A 13,652-nucleotide genomic window follows, 5' to 3' on the forward strand; every position below is an offset into this window, starting at 1 on the left:
GCCTGGTATGCAGGAGGTCGTGGGTTTGATCCCGATACTGAAGATGCTTGCTGTATATTTGGAGTTTGTGTGTCTCTCTCTCATCATCACGGTGGCTAGGAGATGTTAACTCCCTCGCCTGGTATACAGGAGGTCATGGGTTTGATCTCGATCCTGAAGATTCTTGCTGTATATTTGGAGTTTGTGTGTCTCTCTCATCATCATCACGGTGGCTAGGAGATGTTAACTACCTCGCCTGGTATGCAGGAGGTCGTGGGTTCGATCCCGGCCCTGGCGACGCCAACTGCTGTATATTTGGAGTCTGCGTGTCTCTCTCTCTCTCATCATCATCAGTGAGTGGGTGAGGTGAGTGGGTGGGTGAGTGTGTGAGCGAGTGGGTGTGCGGGTGAGTGGGTGGGTGAGTGTGTGAGCGAGTGGGTGTGCGGGTGAGTGGGTGGGTGAGTGTGTGAGGTGAGTGTGTGAGCGAGTGGGTGTGCGGGTGAGTGGGTGGGTGAGTGTGTGAGGTTAGTGTGTGAGAGAGTGAGTGTGTGAGCGAGTGGGTGTGCGGGTGAGTGTGCGGGTGAGTGGGTGGGTGAGTGTGTGAGCGAGTGGGTGTGCGGGTGAGTGGGTGGGTGAGTGTGTGAGCGAGTGGGTGTGCGGGTGAGTGGGTGGGTGTGCGGGTGATGTGAGTGGGTGGGTGAGTGTGTGAGCGAGTGGGTGTGCGGGTGAGTGGGTGGGTGTGTGAGCGAGTGGGTGTGCGGGCGAGTGGGTGGGTGAGTGTGTGAGGTGAGTGTGTGAGCGAGTGGGTGTGCGGGTGAGTGGGTGGGTGAGTGTGTGAGCGAGTGGGTGTGTGAGGTGCGTGGATGGGTCAGTGAGTGGATGAGTGAGGAGGGGTACCAGGTCGTCTACTGGGGGTGAGGGGTCATTATACAGGGCGGTTCAAAGGTCAAGACACAGTTTCTTGGGTTTTTATTTTATTGTGATTTTCCGAGTTTACAAAGGTAGCTCTCTCTCCATCCGTCTCTCCACTCTCTCTTCCTCTCTCCACTGCTGGGCCTGTAGGCTTGGCCCGAGCGAGTTCCCGCCTTTTCACGAGTTGATTCCGCCCCCCGCCGTGGCTTTGTCGGCACGAGGCTTCTGCGCCGGTGAGTGTCAAGGGCTCCAACGGGCCCCAAACCGCTGCCCCCGTCGTCACCGCCGCCGTGGACAAAGCGCCGATGCTCGACATCATGAGCTGCATGGAGAGGGACCTTCTGGACCTCATGTTGCGCACGGGCTACAACGTCGTCCAGGAGAACGGACAGAGGAAGCTGGGACCGCCGCCCGACTGGCAGGGCCCCCCTCCCGCCCGCGGCTGCGAGGTGTTCGTGGCGAGGATCCCGCGCGACCTGTACGAGGACGAGCTGCTTCCCGTGCTGGAGGCGGTGGGGCAGCTGTACCAGCTGCGCCTCATGATGACGTACGACGGAGAGAACCGCGGCTACGCGTTCGCCACCTTCGCGACGCGCTCGCAAGCCGCGGACGCCGTCAAGAGACCCCACGACTTGGAGATCCGCCCGGGGCGACGGATCGCGGTTTGCGTGAGCGTCGACAATCGCCGCCTCTTCTTGGCGAGGCTGCCGAAGGACAAGACGCGGGCCGAGGTGATGGCGGCGATGAGCGACGCCACGGAGGGCGTCGTGGACGTCCAGATGCGCTTCTGTCGCTACGACAGGAGCCTCAGCCGAGGCTACGCGTTCGTCGAATACGAGAGCCACCGCGCGGCCTGCATGGCCCGCAGGGTTCTGCTGCCGTACTCCTTCCGGCTGTGGGGCCGGGACATCAACGTGGACTGGGCCATCCCGCAGCGAGAGCCGGGGGCGGCGGCTGCTGCTGCTGCCGCGGCGGTGGCAACGGAAGACGACGAGGAGGGCGGGGAGGAGGAGGCGGCAACTGAAGACGAGGAGGAAGAGGTGGTGGAGGAGGAGGAGGTGGAGGAGGAGGATGTGGAGGAGGAGGAGGCAACGGAAGACGAGGAGGAGGACGAGGCGGGGGCAACTGAAGATGAGGAGGAAGAGGTGGTGGAGGAGGAGGTGGAAGAGGTGGTGGAGGAGGAGGAGGAGGAGGTGGGGGAGGAGGGGGAGGAGGAGGAGGGGGAGGAGGAGGCAACGGAAGACGAGGAGGAGGGGGAGGAGGAGGCGGGGGCAACTGAAGATGAGGAGGAAGAGGTGGTGGAGGAGGAGGAGGATGAGGTGGTAGAGGAGGAGGAGGTGGTGGAGGAGGAGGTGGAGGAGGAGGTAATTGAAGACGAGGAGGAGGTGGCGGCGGTCCCAGGCCTCCCGCAGCCGGAGTGCGCCGTCTGCGGCAAGGTCCCGCACAGCCTGTTTGTGGGCTGGGCGGCGCGCACGCAGCTCTGGCGGGCACCCCGCCACTCGCGGCCCACGCCCGTCGGTCTGGACGAGCTGCCGGAGGCGGCCGTCTTGTCGTGGGAGACGCGTTTGCAGGCGCTGCTACGGAGCGCCGGCGTGGGCCACGCGACCTTCGAACTGCACGCTCACTCGGAGCCCGGCAGGCCCATGGGCCTCCTGTACAAGGTCTCCGTTCCCGGGATGATGCGGGAAGGCAGCGGCTTCTTCCCCGCGGTGCTGAGCTCCAGCGTGGAGGGAGCGCGCGAAGTTGCCAGCGAGCTCCTCCACGAAATCCTCAGCGACGCGAACCCGAGGGCGGGCCCGGCCCCCGTCGCGACGGCGCCTCCCGGCCCGCCCCGTCCGGGACCTCCCGGCGTATCCCGGCGACTTCCCCGCGCCCCGGCAGCCGGTCGCCGCGCGCCTGCCGACAAGCGGCACGCACCCGTAGTGCCGCGTGGCCGTCGTGGCGGCGTTCGTCAGACCGCGGACGGTGTCCTACCGCTTGAAGCTCACATCCGTTCTGCCGTGTTCACCGTCAAACTGCAAGTTGCCCGGCCGCTCACTCGACATGGTCACGTTGCCGCATGCCAGAGCTCGCAATCGGGTACCCGTACACGTTCCCTACCCGATACCCGGCTACCCGTACCCGGCCGGGTACGGGTAGGGTACAGGTATCGGGTACCCGATTGCGACCTCTGGGATGAAGCCACGTTGCAGGCGCGGGTGGGTTGATTCTAGGAACTTGAATTGTGAGAAGAGACAAGACGTTGGCAAATGAGTGACACACGGTGACTCACCAGTGACTCACGGCTTACCCGTACCCGGCCGGGTACGGGTAGCCGGGTATTGGGTAGGGTACGGGTATCGGGTACGGGTAACCGGGTATCGGGTAGGGTACGGGTAGCCGGGTATCGGGTAGGGTACGGGTATCGGGTAGGGTACGGGTAGCCGGGTATCGGGTAGGGTACGGGTATCGGGTAGGGTACGGGTATCGGGTAGGGTACGGGTAGCCGGGTATCGGGTAGGGTACGGGTATCGGGTAGGGTACGGGTACCGGGTACCCGGTTGCGACCTCTGCCGCTCGCTCTCCACTCAGCCGTCCGCCCCTTTCCTGTTTCCCTCGTTGGGGGGGGACCAGCCCTGACTTCACGTTGTGCCTCATTTGACTCGTCACCCCGTGGCCCCGCACACGTCCTCGTCACACCAGGTGTCACCCTGTCATTACACTCTAATGACGACCGACAACTGAATCCGTAAAGACAAAATGATTTCAGGTGTTTGACGCGTCAACGCCATTTTGTTTTGAAAATGTCGGGGAGAAAAAAGTATTTTGTTCACGTCGCATTCTGATGTCAAAACATTTGATTCTTTATCAAATTGAAAAACTCTTCAGCGTAGCGACTTTGCTACACACGGAGAGGTCCGTGCACCGCCTCGTTTGCACAGCCTCTATCCCTGTGCCACGTGTAGTTCGTGCACACACAGCTGTTAAGAGTTTGATGTTTTGTTGATTCACAATTTACGTGTGTTTTCCTGTAATGGTTTTTTGTTAATGTTTTAGTGGAAATAAAGTCGTGAAAAGTCTCTTCCTCTCTCTCTCCCCACTCTCTCGGCCGAGTGTCGCATGCTTGGGACCTTTCTTTCCCTCCTCTGCGGATTTAATTTGATGTGCTGATTTACACCCAGCATATTTCAGACTTCCCTGTTTAGTCAGGGCATGTTCCTGATCATTACCAACGTTCCAATGGCCAGGAACTTCAGAGTAACCTATTACCTTTTCATGCAGCATCATAATATAATTTTCCTGGATCATCGCCTTTATAGCTTTGATCAATTGCCAATGGTTTACCGGTTCGTGTTAGTGTTTACTTGTGCCGCCCTCTTTCCCAGTGGGACCACGTGGCGTGAAGTTGTGTCGCACATGAACAGAGTCGGTGCACATCACGAGTCTCCGTACTCGACTGTCACAGAGACACACAGAGACACACAGAGACATTGATACACACAGAGACACACACACAGAGACACACACACAGACACACACAGAGACACACAGAGACACACACACAGAGACATAGACACACACAGAGACAGACACACACAGAGACACACACACAGAGACACACACAGACACGCAGAGACACACACACAGAGACATAGACACACACAGAGAGACACATACAGACACACACGCAGAGACACACACAGACACACAGAGACACACACACAGAGACATAGACACACACAGAGAGACACACACAGACACACACGCAGAGACACACAGACACACAGAGACACATGCAGAGACACAGACACACATACAGACACACAGAGACACATGCAGAGACACAGACACACACAGAGACACACATAGACACACACAGAGACACACACAGACACACGCAGAGACGCACAGAGACACACACACAGAGACACACACGCAGAGACGCACAGACACACACAGAGACACACATGCAGAGACACAGACACACACACAGAGACACACACACAGACACACACACACACAGAGACACAGACACACACACAGAGACATAGACACACATGCAGAGACACAGACACACACACAGAGACACACAGACACACACAGAGACATAGACACACACACACAGAGACACACACACACAGAGACACACAGACACACACATGCAGAGACACAGACACACACACGCAGTGACACAGACACACACACACACAGTGACACACACACAGAGACACACAGTGACACACACACAGAGACACAGAGACACACACACAGAGACATAGACACACACACAGAGACACACACACAGAGACATGGACACACACAGAGACACAGACACACACATAGACACACACACAGAGACACACGCAGAGACACACACACACACAGAGACACACACAGAGACAGACACACACAGAGAGACACACACAGACACACACGCAGAGACACACAGACACAGAGACACACATGCAGAGACACACACACACAGATATAGACACACACACAGACACACACACAGAGACACAGACACACACAGAGACGACATGGACACACACGTAGACATGCAGAGACACACACACATAGAGACATGGACACACACGCAGAGACATGTAGAGACACACAGAGACATGCACGCAGAGACACAAAGACACGCAGAGACATAGACACAGACACACCGTTACAGACACAGACACACGCAGACACACGCAGAGACACAGACACGCACAGAGACCGGCAGTTGATGCTGCAGCTGCTGCATAGAGTTTGTGTCTCTCTGTCTTTCTGTTGTCGAGTGGATTTTCTTTCCGGGCCCTCTGGTTTTCCCCTCCACATTTGAGAGCCGTGAGTTGCTAGAGTCTTTGCCAACTGCTATAAAGGTTCACGTGATGATGATGATGAACCTCATTGGTAGAACTGTCATCGGTAATGGCCAGGTCAGGGCCTTCTAAAAGAGAGCTTACACACACAGCATCTCAATGAGGCCCTTGCCCGCTAAAAATAAAACGCGGTTTAGTTTCTAGTTCAAGTCTTGTGCACAACAACAACAGCATCATCACGACGCGCCCACCTGCTCAGAGCAGTTCCAGCCCAGGTAAGTGAACTTGCCACCTTTATTACCATCACCACCAGCACCACAATGTCTCCCCCAGTAAACAACAAAACAGCTGGGCAGGCAGCCTCACTCACGGGGCAAGCAGCCAGGCAAGGAGAGAGGAGGCCAGGCCATGGACAGACCGGGACACAACCAACGCTGGGACACGTGGTGAGTCTGTGGGTCTCTGTGTGGTGAGTCTGTGGGTCTCTGTGTGGTGAGTCTGTGGGTCTCTATGTGGTGAGTCTGTGGGTCTCTGTGTGGTGAGTCTGTGGGTCTCTGTGTGGTGAGTCTGTGGGTCTCTGTGTGGTGACCCCAGCCCTTGTCAGGGCTGGGGCTCAGTGTCACCAGTGGTCAGGGGAGATAGGTCCTGGATAGGACCCTGGCTCCCAGCCTTCCCGCCCTCGTGAGGGCGAAGGTCTCGAGTGAGCAAAGGGTCGGGGACCCGCCGGGTCGGTGTGCCTCCCCTAGGTCCAGCCGGAGGACGCTGGGCTAGTGGGGAGATTGGATAGACGGCAAGTCTGGAGGACGCTGGGATGGCGGGGAGATTGGATAGACGGCAAGTCTGGAGGACGCTGGGCTGGCGGGGAGATTGGATAGACGGCAAGTCTGGAGGACGCTGGGATGGCGGGGAGATTGGATAGACGGCAAGTCTGGAGGACGCTGGGATGGCGGGGAGATTGGATAGACGGCAAGTCTGGAGGACGCTGGGATGGCGGGGAGATTGGATAGACGGCAAGTCTGGAGGACGCTGGGCTGGCGGGGAGATTGGATAGACGGCAAGTCTGGAGGACGCTGGGATGGCGGGGAGATTGGATAGACGGCAAGTCTGGAGGACGCTGGGCTAGCGGGGAGATTGGATAGACGGCAAGTCTGGAGGATGCTGGGATGGCGGGGAGATTGGATAGACGGCAAGTCTGGAGGACGCTGGCTAGGGGGGAGATTGGATAGACGGCAAGTCCGGAGGACGCTGGATGGCGGGGAGATTGGATAGACGGCAAGTCTGGAGGATGCTGGGATGGCGGGGAGATTGGATAGACGGCAAGTTTGGAGGACGCTGGGCTGGCGGGGAGATTGGATAGACGGCAAGTCTGGAGGACGCTGGGCTGGCGGGTAGATTGGATAGACGGCAAGTCTGGAGGACGCTGGGATGGCGGGGAGATTGGATAGACGGCAAGTCTGGAGGACGCTGGGCTAGGGGGGAGATTGGATAGACGGCAAGTCTGGAGGACGCTGGGCTAGGGGGGAGATTGGATAGACGGCAAGTCTGGAGGATGCTGGGATGGCGGGGAGATTGGATAGACGGCAAGTCTGGAGGACGCTGGGCTAGGGGGGAGATTGGATAGACGGCAAGTCCGGAGGACGCTGGGATGGCGGGGAGATTGGATAGACGGCAAGTCTGGAGGATGCTGGGATGGCGGGGAGATTGGATAGACGGCAAGTTTGGAGGACGCTGGGATGGCGGGGAGATTGGATAGACGGCAAGTCTGGAGGACGCTGGGATGGCGGGGAGATTGGATAGACGGCAAATCTGGAGGACGCTGGGATGGCGGGGAGATTGGATAGACGGCAAGTCTGGAGGACGCTGGGATGGCGGGGAGATTGGATAGACGGCAAGTCTGGAGGACGCTGGGCTAGGGGGTTGATTGGATAGACGGCAAGTCTGGAGGATGCTGGGCTAGGGGGTTGATTGGATAGACGGCAAGTCTGGAGGACGCTGAACTAGCGGGGAGATTGGATAGACGGCAAGTCTGGAGGACGCTGAACTAGCGGGAGATTGGATAGACGGCAAGTCTGGAGGACGCTGAACTAGCGGGGAGATTGGATAGACGGCAAGTCTGGAGGACGCTGGCTAGCGGGGAGATTGGATAGACGGCAAGTCGGAGGACGCTGGGCTAGGGGGTTGATTGGATAGACGGCAAGTCTGGAGGACGCTGGGCTAGGGGGGAGATTGGATAGACGGCAAGTCTGGAGGACGCTGGGATGGCGGGGAGATTGGATAGACGGCAAGTCTGGAGGATGCTGGGATGGCGGGGAGATTGGATAGACGGCAAGTCTGGAGGACGCTGGGCTAGGGGGGAGATTGGATAGACGGCAAGTCCGGAGGACGCTGGGATGGCGGGGAGATTGGATAGACGGCAAGTCTGGAGGATGCTGGGATGGCGGGGAGATTGGATAGACGGCAAGTTTGGAGGACGCTGGGCTGGCGGGGAGATTGGATAGACGGCAAGTCTGGAGGACGCTGGGCTGGCGGTAGATTGGATAGACGGCAAGTCTGGAGGACGCTGGGATGGCGGGGAGATTGGATAGACGGCAAGTCTGGAGGACGCTGGGCTAGGGGGGAGATTGGATAGACGGCAAGTCTGGAGGACGCTGGGCTAGGGGGGGAGATTGGATAGACGGCAAGTCTGGAGGATGCTGGAATGGCGGGAGATTGGATAGACGGCAAGTCTGGAGGACGCTGGGCTAGGGGGGAGATTGGATAGACGGCAAGTCCGAGGACGCTGGGATGGCGGGGAGATTGGATAGACGGCAAGTCTGGAGGGATGCTGGGATGGCGGGGAGATTGGATAGACGGCAAGTTGGAGGACGCTGGGATGGCGGGGGAGATTGGATAGACGGCAAGTCTGGAGGACGCTGGGATGGCGAGGAGATTGGATAGACGGCAAATCTGGAGGACGCTGGGATGGCGGGGAGATTGATAGACGGCAAGTCTGGAGGACGCTGGGATGGCGGGGAGATTGGATAGGACGGCAAGTCTGGAGGACGCTGGGCTAGGGGGTGATTGGATAGACGGCAAGTCTGGAGGATGCTGGGCTAGGGGGTTGATTGGATAGACGGCAAGTCTGGAGGACGCTGAACTAGCGGGGAGATTGGATAGACGGCAAGTCTGGAGGACGCTGAACTAGCGGGGAGATTGGATAGACGGGCAAGTCTGGAGGACGCTGAACTAGCGGGGAGATTGGATAGACGGCAAGTCCTGGAGGACGCTGGGCTAGCGGGGAGATTGGATAGACGGCAAGTCGGAGGACGCTGGGCTAGGGGGTGTGATTGGATAGACGGCAAGTCTGGAGGACGCTGGGCTAGGGGGGAGATTGATAGACGGCAAGTCTGGAGACGCGGGATGGCGGGGAGATGGATAGACGGCAAGTCTGGAGGACGCTGGGATGGCGGGGAGATGGATAGACGGCAAGTCTGGAGGACGCTGGGCTAGGGGGGAGATTGGATAGACGGCAAGTCTGGAGGACGCTGGGATGGCGGGGAGATTGGATAGACGGCAAGTCTGGAGGACGCTGGGATGGCGGGGAGATTGGATAGACGGCAAGTCTGGAGGACGCTGGGCTAGGGGGGTGATTGGATAGACGGCAAGTCTGGAGGATGCTGGGCTAGGGGGTTGATTGGATAGACGGCAAGTCTGGAGGACGCTGAACTAGCGGGGAGATTGGATAGACGGCAAGTCTGGAGGACGCTGAACTAGCGGGGAGATTGGATAGACGGCAAGTCTGGAGGACGCTGAACTAGCGGGGAGATTGGATAGACGGCAAGTCTGGAGGACGCTGGGCTAGCGGGGAGATTGGATAGACGGCAAGTCGGAGGACGCTGGGCTAGGGGGGTTGATTGGATAGACGGCAAGTCTGGAGACGCTGGGCTAGGGGGGAGATTGGATAGACGGCAAGTCTGGAGGACGCTGGGATGGCGGGGAGATTGGATAGACGGCAAGTCTGGAGGATGCTGGGATGGCGGGGAGATTGGATAGACGGCAAGTCTGGAGGACGCTGGGCTAGGGGGGAGATTGGATAGACGGCAAGTCCGGAGGGACGCTGGGATGGCGGGGAGATTGGATAGACGGCAAGTCTGGAGGATGCTGGGATGGCGGGGAGATTGGATAGACGGCAAGTTTGGAGGACGCTGGGCTGGCGGGGAGATTGGATAGACGGCAAGTCTGGAGGACGCTGGGCTGGCGGGTAGATTGGATAGACGGCAAGTCTGGAGGACGCTGGGATGGCGGGGAGATTGGATAGACGGCAAGTCTGGAGGACGCTGGGCTAGGGGGGAGATTGGATAGACGGCAAGTCTGGAGGACGCTGGGCTAGGGGGGAGATTTGGATAGACGGCAAGTCTGGAGGATGCTGGGATGGCGGGGAGATTGGATAGACGGCAAGTCTGGAGGACGCTGGCTAGGGGGGAGATTGGATAGACGGCAAGTCCGGAGGACGCTGGGATGGCGGGGAGATTGGATAGACGGCAAGTCTGGAGGATGCTGGGATGGCGGGGAGATTGGATAGACGGCAAGTTTGGAGGACGCTGGGATGGCGGGGAGATTGGATAGACGGCAAGTCTGGGAGACGCTGGATGCGAGGAGATTGGATAGACGGCAAATCTGGAGGACGCTGGGATGGCGGGAGATTGGATAGACGGCAAGTCTGGAGGACCGCTGGGATGGCGGGAGATTGGATAGACGGCAAGTCTGGAGGACGCTGGGCTAGGGGGTTGATTGGATAGACGGCAAGTCTGGAGGATGCTGGGCTAGGGGGTTGATTGGATAGACGGCAAGTCTGGAGGACGCTGAACTAGCGGGGAGATTGGATAGACGGCAAGTCTGGAGGACGCTGAACTAGCGGGGAGATTGGATAGACGGCAAGTCTGGAGGACGCTGAACTAGCGGGGAGATTGGATAGACGGCAAGTCTGGAGGCCGCTGGGCTAGCGGGGAGATTGGATAGACGGCAAGTCGGAGGACGCTGGGCTAGGGGGTTGATTGGATAGACGGGCAAGTCTGGAGGACGCGGGGCTAGGGGGGGAGATTGGATAGACGGCAAGTCTGGAGGACGCTGGGATGGCGGGAGATTGGATAGACGGCAAGTCTGGAGGGACCGCTGGGATGGCGGGGAGATTGGATAGACGGCAAGTCTGGAGGACGCTGGGCTAGGGGGGGCAAGGATTGGATAGGACGGCAAGTCTGGAGGACGCTGGGATGGCGGGGAGATTGGATAGACGGCAAGTCTGGAGGACGGCTGGGATGGCGGGGAGATTGGATAGACGGCAAGTCTGTGAGGACGCTGGGATGGCGGGGAGATTGGATAGACGGCAAGTCTGGAGGACGCTGGGCTAGGGGGGAGATGGATAGACGGCAAGTCTGGAGGACGCTGGGCTGGCGGGTAGAATTGGATAGACGGCAAGTCTGGAGGACGCTGGGATGGCGGGGAGATTGGGATAGACGGCAAGTCTGGTGGTGCGGACGCTGGCTAGGGGGGAGATTAGGATAGACGGCAGTCCTGGAGGGACGCTGGGCTAGGGGGAGATTGGATAGACGGCAAGTCTGGAGGACGGATGGCGGGGAGATTGGATAGACGGCAAGTCTGGAGGACGCTGGGCTAGGGGGGAGATTGGATAGACGGCAAGTCGGAGGACGCTGGGATGGCGGGGAGATTGGATAGACGGCAAGTCGGAGGACGCTGGGATGGCGGGGAGATTGGATAGACGGCAAGTCTGGAGGAGCTGGGATGGCGGGGAGATTGGATAGACGGCAAGTTGGAGGACGCTGGGATGGCGGGGAGATTGGATAGACGGCAAGTCTGGAGGACGCTGGGATGGCGGGGAGATTGGATAGACGGCAAGTCTGGAGGACGCTGATGGCGGGGGGAGATTGGATAGACGGCAAGTCTGGAGGACGCTGGGAGGGGGGAGATTGGATAGACGGCAAGTCTGGAGGACGCTGGGCTAGGGGGGAGATTGGATAGACGGCAAGTCTGGAGGAGCTGGGCTAGGGGAGATTGGATAGACGGCAAGTCTGGAGGACGCTGAACTAGCGGGGTGATTGGATAGACGGCAAGTCTGGAGGACGCTGAAACTAGCGGGGAGATTGGATAGACGGCAAGTATGGAGGACGCTGAACCTAGCGGGGAGATTGGATAGACGGCAAGTCTGGAGGACGCTGGGCTAGCGGGGAGATTGGATAGACGGCAAGTCGGGAGGACGCTGGGCTAGGGGGTTTGATTGGATAGACGGCAAGTCTGGAGGGACGCTGGGCTAGGGGGGAGATTGGATAGACGGCAAGTCTGGAGGACGCTGGGATGGCGGGGAGATTGGATAGACGGCAAGTCTGGAGGATGCTGGGATGGCGGGGAGATTGGATAGACAGCAAGTTTGGAGGACGCTGGGCTAGGGGGGAGATTGGATAGACGGGCAAGTCTGGAGGACGCTGGGATGGCGGGGAGATTGGATAGACGGCAAGTCTGGAGGGACGCTGGGATGGCGGGGAGATTGGATAGACGGCAAGTCTGGAGGACGCTGGGATGGCGGGGGGAGATTGGATAGACGGCAAGTCTGGAGGACGCTGGGCTAGGGGGTTGATTGGATAGACGGGCAAGTCTGGAGGATGCTGGGCTAGGGGGTTGATTGGATAGACGGCAAGTCTGGAGGACGCTGAACTAGCGGGGGTGATTGGATAGACGGCAAGTCTGGAGGACGCTGACTAGCGGGGAGATTGGATAGACGGCAAGTCTGGAGGACGCTGAACTAGCGGGGAGATTGGATAGACGGCAAGTCTGGAGGACGCTGGGCTAGCGGGGAGATTGGATAGACGGCAAGTCGGAGGACGCTGGGCTAGGGGGTTGATTGGATAGACGGCAAGTCTGGAGGACGCTGGGCTAGGGGGAGATTGGCTAGACGGCAAGTCTGGAGGACGCTGGGATGGCGGGGGAGATTGGATAGACGGCAAGTCTGGAGGACGCTGGGATGGCGGGGAGATTGGATAGACGGCAAGTCTGGAGGCCGCTGGGCTAGGGGGGAGAGTGGATAGACGGCAATGTCGGAGGACAGTCTGTAGCGGGGAGATTGGATAGACGGCAAGTCTGGAGGACGCTGGGCTAGCGGGGAGATGGAGATTGGATAGACGGCACGTCGGAGGACGCTGGGCTAGGGGGTTGATTGGATAGACGGCCACGTCTGGAGGACGCTGGGCTAGGGGGGAGATTGGATAGACGGCAAGGTCTGGAGAGACGCTGGGATGGCGGGGAGATTGGATAGACGGCAAGTCTGGAGGACGTGGGATGGCGGGGAGATTGGATAGACGGCAAGTCTGGAGGACGCGGGCTAGGGGGGAGATTGGATAGACGGCAAGTCTGGAGGACGCTGGGATGGGGGGGGGAAGATTGGACTAGACGGCAAGTCTGGAGGACGCTGGGATGGCGAGATTGGATAGACGGCAAGTCTGGAGGACGCTGGGATGGCGGGGAGATGGATAGACGGCAAGTCTGGAGGACGCTGGGATGGCGGGGAGATTGGATAGACGGCAAGTCTGGAGGACGCTGGGCTAGGGGGTTGATTGGATAGACTGCAAGTCTGGAGGATGCTGGGCTAGGGGGTTGATTGGATAGACGGCAAGTCTGGAGGACGCTGAACTAGCGGGGTGATTGGATAGACGGCAAGTCTGGAGGACGCTGAACTAGGGGGGGAGATTGGATAGACGGCCAGTCTGGAGGACGCTGAACTAGCGGGGAGATTGGATAGACGGCAAGTCTGGAGGACGCTGGGCTAGCGGGGAGATTGGATAGACGCAAGTCGGAGGACGCTGGGAGGCGGGGAGATTGGATAGACGGCAAGTCTGGGGACGCTGGGTAGGGGGTTGATTGGATAGACGGCCAGTCTGGAGGACGCTGAACTCGCGGGGAGATTGGATAGCGGCAAGTCTG

General features: G+C 59.2%; 1 protein-coding gene across 1 annotated transcript; it reads left to right on the top strand.

The window, feature by feature from the left end:
* The first annotated feature begins 1,196 nt into the window (after positions 1-1,196).
* On the top strand, positions 1,197-4,274 carry LOC133362681 (probable RNA-binding protein 46). The gene is made up of 3 exons (XM_061581604.1): positions 1,197-1,791; positions 2,293-2,813; positions 4,257-4,274. Exons 1-3 carry the CDS (start codon positions 1,197-1,199, stop codon positions 4,272-4,274), a joined length of 1,134 nt encoding a protein of 377 aa, XP_061437588.1.
* Positions 4,275-13,652: the final 9,378 nt, after the last annotated feature.

The sequence above is a fragment of the Lethenteron reissneri genome, unplaced genomic scaffold (genome assembly GCF_015708825.2).
Source record: "Lethenteron reissneri isolate LAM-NWPU_2019-01 unplaced genomic scaffold, ASM1570882v1 scaffold_1577, whole genome shotgun sequence".
Classification (NCBI taxonomy): domain Eukaryota; kingdom Metazoa; phylum Chordata; class Hyperoartia; order Petromyzontiformes; family Petromyzontidae; genus Lethenteron; species Lethenteron reissneri.

Excerpts from the sequence above, each read along its gene's own strand:
- LOC133362681 (XM_061581604.1), top strand. The coding sequence starts at position 1,197 with ATGCTCGACATCATGAGCTGCATGGAGAGGGACCTTCTGGACCTCATG. Across the intron at positions 1,792-2,292 it reads GTACTCCTTCCGGCTGTGGG|GCCTCCCGCAGCCGGAGTGC; the intron begins GCCGGGACATCA and ends CGGCGGTCCCAG.